The 8484-nt window shown below is 52.6% G+C and overlaps 1 protein-coding gene across 1 annotated transcript; it reads right to left on the reverse strand.

Moving 5' to 3' along the window:
* Positions 1 to 140: 140 nt before the first annotated feature.
* LOC149333620 (uncharacterized) lies at positions 141 to 6935 on the reverse strand. Its single transcript, XM_089557763.1, has 3 exons — positions 5997 to 6935; positions 5462 to 5714; positions 141 to 171 (listed from the first exon to the last, which is right to left on the reverse strand). The coding sequence occupies exons 1-3, from the start codon at positions 6745 to 6747 to the stop codon at positions 141 to 143; spliced, it is 1035 nt and encodes a 344-aa protein (XP_089413889.1). The 5' UTR covers positions 6748 to 6935.
* Between the last annotated feature and the right edge of the window lie 1549 nt (positions 6936 to 8484).

The raw sequence follows: 8484 nt of genomic DNA on the forward strand, positions 1-8484 counted from the left end.
GCAGTTTTCTGGCAATATCTGCAGTAGTATCTGCAATATCTGCATTCAGCAAGGAAACTACAGAAGTTCAAGGGCAACCCTAGAATTTTGTAAAGATTTAAGATGACATTCGGTTATGGTTTTCGTTTTGTATGATGCATTCAAGGCTGCATGACTGCACTTTCATCGTCACTATAGAGCCAAAAAAGTGGGCATATTCGACATGCGCAAACTGCGTTCTTAACAAAGCTTTAGGATTCAGCTGGATGTGGCTTGGAAAGTCTGCATATCTTTGTTTGTTCACAAAGTTAGGCCACAGTGCTGGAACCACATCTAAGAGCTCACGAATGGAGTTTCACTCCTGTCACCAAACAGCATCGTACACTTTACCGTAGTTCACTCTTTACACTTTACCTTTTTTTCTGGACTATAGTCTTTCCAGTTAGATGAGCTTGAAAAAGCGCCTTCCAAGGTAAATTGCTCATATGAGGACATGTTTTAATAAAACGCTGCACATAACGCAACACTTAACAGGCGAAAAAAAATATGTATCTATAGATATGAGTTTAAAGCTGGAAAATTACCTTGGCTTGTTTAAGCTGTTCATAGAAACACAGACAGAGAGAGAAAGAAATGGACGGAAATACAGAGAGGTTAACCAGGCTATGCTCAGTAGGCTACCCTACCATAGAAAGACGACATAGAAGAGGGTTCGACTTTATGATGTAATAAAAACAGAAGACACCTAATAAAGACTAGCGCTGTTGTATGTCGGGCGAATAATCGCACAACCCCCAGTATGAAATACAAATGCGATGTTTCTGTAATTTCAGAACGGCTTGAAAAGGGTGCCATTTGACCTCACTAACTCCGCTCAAACCAATTCCGTTATTTTTCGCTCGTCTTTATTTGGTTTCACTTGCAGCTATGCATTGAACCTACGGGGGACATGTGTAATGACGTTCATCGGCAATATTTAGCAGCATAAAAGAAAATTATAGCGTGTCATTTAGGTTTGAAAAAGTTCCAGCTTTCGTCGTCTTCTCGTTTTCCCTTATGGGTGTCATTTCATCGCGCACTATACTTCCAAAGATTGGGATGAATTTTTTTGGCGGAAGATTTGCCTTGCCGGAATAATGACGCACTGCTGCCTGGACCGCCTTTAGTTTGTCGTAATGTTTTGCTGGCAAGGAGGTCCTAGCATGTCCGGACTGATCGAAGTTCGAAGAAGCCATATCAGCGCTCTCAGCCGTTTACTGGGCAATATCCGCGTTCAATTTGCTAGTTTCGGCAACTATCGTGGCGGGAGTATCAGAGCGTGCATTGTCGTGCGAATCAATCAAAATTGTTTATGAGGTAAAGTTCGACTAATAGTAGTAGTAGTAGTAGTAGTAGTAAAAGACTTTTATTCGACCAAAATTTATAGGCCGAGCATTTCGACCGCCTGGGCGACCAGAAGCCGCTGTTCTTCTTCCCCTTCAGCGCCAAGCCAGTCGAGCCAGGTGGTGATGGATAGAGAGGGTGGGGGGAAGGAACCCGACTGCTGAGCAGCCGGGCAATAGAAGAGGCAATGGGCCAGGTCCGCATAGATACAGGGGCAGTTGGGACAGGAAGGGTCCGATCGATAGCGATAGAGGAAGAGGCGGGACGGGGTGATAACTGCATTCATCTGAATGTGCCGAAGAAGGCGAGACTCCGGCACCGTGAGTGATGGACGAGGGGGAGGGTAAAGGCGTTTGTCGAGGCGGAGCTCAAGGTAGACCTCTTTTATGGTGCGGCGAAGGGTGAGTCTCCCACCGTCCTCCGAGGGCTTGGGCCAGGGGATCAACGGTGCCCGGAAAAGTGTGCCGCGGGCGAGCTGATGGGCCAGCTCATTGCCGTCAATCCCTGAATGCCCAGAGACCCAGCGGAGGAAAACGATGGAAGGCTGCAGTGCGGAGACCGCTCGTTCGACCTCCTGTTGGAGAGAAGGGGTCAGGGTGCGTTTCTGTATGTGGTGTATAGCGGCTTGTGAGTCCGAATAGACTGTGTACTCTTGGAGAGAGGGAAGGAGGGCAAATGACTGGAGGGCATGCCCAATGGCGAGAACCTCGAGGGACAATGCGTCTGGAGGGTGTAGATACGGCCCGCTGGTGTGGGTTTCAGGAGCAGGGAGGTGTGGATGGTACAGGGCGTAGCCGCAGGAACCTCGAGGAGCCACGAAAGAGGCATCCGTGTAAGCTACGCCCTGGGTATCAAAGAGAGGGGAATGGTGCTGCGCGGCCGCATGACGACGTCCGGCGTGCAGGACGGGGGACATGTTGGTCGGGAGGGGAAGGATACGAAGATTGGGGGCGGGGGTGGGAATAGGAGAGGTAAACGGGGAGATTGGAATGGGCGAGATACCCGCTTGAGTCAATAACCACTGACCCTGACGGGTAAGGGAAAGCCGGGCAAGCTGCGAGTCACGATGGAGACTGAGAAGAGAACGAAGAGGATGGAAGAGGCCTGTGGCAAAGAGCTTAGTGGTAGAGGTAGTGATAGGGAGGTTGAGAGCTGCCTTGTAGAGGCCCACAAGGGCAGTCTCGAGAGCGTTAAGTTGAGTCTGAGTGAAGGAAGCGTAGGGTGCAAAGTACAAGACCTTGTTGAGGGCCAGCGCGTGGGCAACTCGGCACGCGTGAGCCTCGTGGAGACCTGAGCGTCGAGTGACCACGCGCCGCAGGAGGTGAGTTACAGAGTGGCAGGTGCTGCCAGCGCGGTGGAGGGCTTGCACATTCTTAGTCGCATGCAAAGGGAATCCAAGAACTTTGCACTGTGTGACGACAGGAATGGGAGAGCCAGAAAGGTGGAGAGAGACGAAGTGGTTGTGTGAGCGCTGGTAGGAGGAATGGTTGAGAAGGAGAAGCTCGGATTTCTCAGGAGCAGGAGAGAGGCCAGCGGTGGTGAGAAAGGAGTCGATGAGATCTAGGCCACGTTGCAGGGTGTCCTGTACGTGACCGGGAGAGCCAGATGAACACCAGAGAGTGATGTCATCGGCGTAAAATATATGATGCAGGTCGGGAATTTCAGCTAGCTGGGAGGCGAGAGGGGCCATAGCGAGATTGAAAAGGGTAGGAGAGAGAACAGCACCTTGAGGAGTTCCACGGGTGAGGTGCTGTGGGTTAGACAAGTGGGTATCTATTCGAAAGCGAGCCACACGTTTAGAGAGGAATGAGCGGATATAGGAGTACATGCGGGAGCCACAATCCAAAGAGGCGAGTTGAGAAAGGATGTGATCGTGGCAAACACCGTCAAAGGCCTTGCGAACATCGACGGTCACAAGTGCGTAAATTTGAGTGGGTGTAGGGGACAGAAACGTTTGCTGGAGAATCAGAAACATGTCCTGTGCACAGACGCGGCGTCGGAAGCCAATGAGAGAATGGGGGAAGAACTCCCGTGCCTCAAGAAAATCACAGAGGCGAGTCAGAGCCATTCGCTCAAGGGTCTTACCAACGCACGACGTCAGGGAGATTGGGCGGAGGTTAGAGAGAGAGGGAGGTTTGCCCGGCTTTGGAATCATAGAAATAAGGGAGGATGTCCAGGAGCTCGGCAAGCAGCCGCTCTGCCAGGCCTCATTGTAGGTTTGGAGCAGGAATTCTTTGGCGCAGTCAGGAAGGTTACGAAGTGTGGTGTATGTAATGGCATCCTCACCGGGAGCCGAGCGTGTAGCATTAGCAGCCAGAGCAGATTCGAGCTCCCGGAGAGTGAAGCATTGGTCCAGATCGGGGTTAGGTCCACCTGAGTACACCGGGTAGGAGGGTGCCAGAGGGGGCGGGAGGTAGAGAGAGGCGAGTCGATCAAAAGCTTCGGAGGGAGTCCCCTGAGTGAGGGCTTTAGCTAGAGTGGGAGCAAGGGCAGGCTTAGTGCCAAGGAGGGATTTAAAGAGAGACCATGCGGATCGCGAGTGCAAAGAAGAATCAAGGCCATCACAAAGAGCACTCCAACGAGAGTGCTCGAGGGAGGCGCAGTGGGCGACGATCTCGGCCCGCAGAGCAGTGATCCGGGAGGAAAGTTGGGCATTGTGTGGTTGGGAGCGAAAGGAGCGTTGAAGACGTTTACGGCGACGCCATAAACGGAGAAGGTGAGGATCTGGGTCTTGGATTGGGTAACGAGAGCGAATGCGACGGCTACTGGACGTGAGCGCTGCAGAGATGCGCGACGTCCAGTCGTCGTAGGATTGAAAGGAGTCGGAGGCGAGATTAGTGCGAAAAACATGCCAGTCAGTGTGAATAACCGGATGACAGCGAGGGATGTGGGAAAGAGAAGCGGTGATATGGATGAGAAAGTGGTCACTTAGAAGAGTTTCGGCTGTCACCTGCCAGTGAAAGGAAAGTGAACCCCGAGAGAAAGTGAGGTCGGGTGTCGTGGGGCGTTGTGAGGCAGTGCCCGCTCGAGTAGGAGAGCCAGGAGTATTAAGAAGGGTGAGGTGGCGTTCCTGGGACAGACAATGGAGGAGGCGGCCGGGTTTGAGGGTTTGTGGGTAGCCCCAGAATGTGTGAGGGGCATTAAAGTCACCACCAAAGAGGATATGGGAGGTAGAAGGAAGAGAGTGAAGGAATTTACCCAGAGCAGAGAATAAAGAGGAAGTGACAGGGGGGTTATAAAAAGACAAAAGGACGAGTGAGATGCGGGAAGAAGGGTGGTAATAAACCACACCAACTAAATATTTAAGGAGGGTGGAGGGGATGTCAATTTGCTCTACGAGCACGTCAGTGCGTACATAAATAGACGCAAGTGGTGTGGCCGTAGTGGCATGGTAGGCGCGGTAGCCGGGGACATTGCGTGCCGTTCGGGTCTCCTGGAGAAGGAGAAAATGAGGCAGAGAGGGGCGGGTGAGTAGATACTGGTGGAGGGGGTTCTTATTGTGGCAAAGATTTCGGCAGTTCCACTGCACAATCTCGAGGTCCTCGCCAAACGCCATTATGATAGTGGAGAGGAACGCGATGGTACGCGTTCCTTCTTTTTGGCCGGGGGCAGTGACTCATGCAGGGATTGTAGCGTAGAAGTGAAGGATTCTAATTGTTTGGATTGTGCTTGGAGGGTGGTAAGGATCTGGAGAACCGAAGTTTCCAGCTGAACCAAGCGAGTGTGATGGGCCTGTGTGGTGGTTTCTACAAGGTCAGCCAAAGGGGCGACCTGGGCGCTGGAGGAAGGAGTGGTGAACGTGGCAAGGTGCTCATTTAGCTTGCTAAGCTGGGAGGTAAGAGAGGAGGTGGTTGTCTGGAGGGTTTGAGTCAAGGCATGTATCTGCTGTTGTAGATCGTGGGAAATGCGCTGCTGCTCTCGCTGCTGGCGTTCCAGCATTGCCAGCCGGAGGTCGAAGGAGCGTCTCTCGTCAGTCAAGGATGGAGAGGGTGGTTTAGTGGAAGAGAGGGACGCTGGCACCGAGGATCCTTTAACTATGGCGGCGTAGGAGCCTGGTGGTGACGTGATCGGAGCTGATGGAGATTCATGATTAGAGAACGAGGAGGAGGGGGTGGTAGGTTGAGTGGCCCGGCGTAAAGCTAGGCGTCGGAGGTATGCAGTTTTAGCACACTCGCGTTGTTTAGCAAGGAGAAAGGGGCAAGTGGGGTCGAGGGAGGGGTGGGTGTTCACCTTGCAATGAACGCACCAGGGCTGGGCACACACATGAGCGGAAGGGTCAGCGGGTAGAGGAGCAGCACAGCGACGGCACTTGGCCGGAACGCTGTGCTGGGGGCATTGGTGGGCGCGGTGGCCTAGAGTGAGACAACGGGTGCAGGTGGGAGGCTTAGGTTTCTGAGGACGGCACCGGAAGGCAACGCGTTTGAAATAAACAAAGTGGGGGATGACGGTACCAGCGAACGTAATGAGCACTGATTGAGTGGATCCCATCATGCGAGCAGCGAGAATATCTGTTTTAAAAGACTCTAGATCCTGCATGAGCTCATCAGGAGTGAAGTGGCCACCGACGTTATGGATGACGCCGAGGCATGAGATGGGAGGATGGGGGGAATAAGTGTTGATGCTGACAGGCTTACCGTGAAGGTGAAGGTGCGTGATCGAAAGTAGGAGGTGGGCGGTGAGAGGAGAATGAGTTTTTAAAAACACAAGGCTTTGGGCTGGCTTGGCCTGAAGGGTGATGTCTGCACTAGTCTTGGAGGAAAGTTGTGCAGCTGAGGTGACTGCGGCGAGCACGTCGTAGAGAGGCAGCTTGGGATTGAGGGTACCAGGAGGGAGTTGTATTCCAACAGTGATGAGCTCGGAGCGGGGTCGGGTGGCGGAAGCAGGCTTACGGCTGGCACCGATGGTGCTCCAGCCGATTTCCGGGGATGGAGTGTCGTCTACCGGGGACGCCATGAAGTCCATGTCTGCCGACGAATCGTCAGCCTGAGGCGCAATCTGCGACGCTGGTGCCGGGCTGCAGGTCTTGGTGTCAGCGGGTAATGTGGCAGGTGTAGGCGCGGCGGCACCGGCGGCGTCGACGAAAGCAGGCGGCTGCGACGCGTCTATGGGCCCAAAGGTGTTGGCGTCCCTTAGAGCGTGGAGTTGGCTAGCAGTGGACGCTGCGGCGACGACGAACGCTGCCGGCTGCGCCGCGGCCGTCGATCCGGAGCTCCCAGCGTCGCTCACAGTGTTGGTTGCAACAGGATTTTGCGCGGTGACGTGGGCGGTTGGAGTAGGCCCCGCGGTGGCGGCATCAGTGGGTCTGGGCTGCAGGGGCTTCGTCAGACGCTGCATTGCAGAGGTGCAGGCGCGGCGCGTTAGGGTTAGCGAGGCGCCGCGCCGCATCAGACTTTTGGAGGCGCTTGGAGGGCCAGCTCGGCAGCGGGCCGTGATGACGATGGTATCCACGTGCTTCGGAAGCCTTCCTGAATCGATGGAGAGGAAATCCAGGGGCGGGCGAAGCCCTGGACTATGCCAGGGGCAGGTGAAAACGGAGCACGGTAGGCAGCCAGCTAACCAGGGCGGCGCCACCTAGCGGGAATCCTTCGACTAATTGTCGTACTGTGGATAGACCCCTGAACAATAGTGGTCGACTGCGGCGGCTGAGGGGAAACGCTAAAGGCGTCCGTGGTTTGTGCGGTGTCAGTGCAAATTAAGGTTCCACAGGTGTTCTAAATTATTGCTGAACCCTGCACTACATCTTCTCTTACTGTCTTCTTTCACTCCCCTTTTCCTCCCTTCCCTAACGGCGTGGTTGAGGTGTGCACCTTAAAAGTGAGACAGTTGCTGTGCCATCACCGCCAATCAAAAACCAGTATGTTTTTTAAAAAAGTAAATGGCGCAGTAAATCTAATTTTATGGTGGAAACCTGAACCCCGCCGTGAGGGAAGAGAAAAGGTGGGAGTGAAAGAAGAGAGAGAGAGAGAGAGGTGGCGTAGTAAAGTACAAGGGATTAATTTCAACCACCTGGGGAACTTTATATAGCACTGCATATGGATGCTTTTTTGTGTTTCGCCTCAATCGAAAAGCAGACGCCGCGGGTTTGCTAAAACCAATGCACTCCGCCTCAGTAGCCGAGTGTCTTAACCACTGAGTAGTCGCGGCGGCGGCGTTAGCGAAGGGATGAAGGATAAAGGAGGCAGAGGGAAAGAGGCGTTGTACTAAACGACTGTAATGACATTGAACATCTGCGGTTTTGTGACGTCTTCTGCAATCGAGCAGCGCACGAGCGCTTCTGAACTTTGTCCACATCAAATTGCGGTCGCCGCTAGAATTCGTTCCCACGAATTCAAATGGTTTATTCCAGATTTCCTACGCGCGACGGAGCTTGGAAAACGTTCAGGCATAACCCATCATCATCATTAGCCTGACTATGGCTACTATAGGGTAAAGGCCTGTCCCATGTATCTCTAATTAACCCTGTGCTTTTCCAGCTGCGGCCACCATATCCCCACAAATTTCTTAATCTCATCCGCGCATCTATCTTTCTCGCGTCCTCTGCTATGCCTGCTTTTTCACGGAATCCACCATTATGCGCCAGAGGCTTTCTTGCCTTCGAATTACATGCTCTGATCAAGACCATTTCTTCCGCTTGATTTCGGCTAGAATGTCATTTCCGCGTTTGTTTCCTCACCCATTCTGCTCGCTTCCGGTCTCTTAACATTACACATATCATTTTTCTTTCCATAGCTCGCTGCGTTGACCTCAAGTTGAGCCCTTTTCTTTAGCTCCCACGTTTCTGCCCCATACCCATAGGTGAATACCAGGTAAGTACAGTTGTATACTTTTTCCTTGAGGGATATGAGGTAAACTGTCTTTCTTGATCTGAGAGAACCTGACATATGCGCTCCACCTTATTCTTATTCTTCTAGATATTTTCCTATCACGATCCAGACTAGCAGTCGCTACCTGCCCTAAGTATAGCCATTCCCTTTGAGCTTCCAGCACCTCGGTACCGATTGTGAACTGCTGTTCTCTTGGGGGACTGTTGAACATTATTTTGGCATTTTGCATGTTAATTTTTGGAAACACCGTTCTGCTTTTCCTGTCTAACTAATTGATCATGCTCTGCAGTTCATCTCC

The sequence above is a fragment of the Amblyomma mixtum genome, chromosome 8, assembly GCF_055824585.1.
Source record: "Amblyomma mixtum isolate Tamu chromosome 8, ASM5582458v1, whole genome shotgun sequence".
NCBI lineage: Eukaryota > Metazoa > Arthropoda > Arachnida > Ixodida > Ixodidae > Amblyomma > Amblyomma mixtum.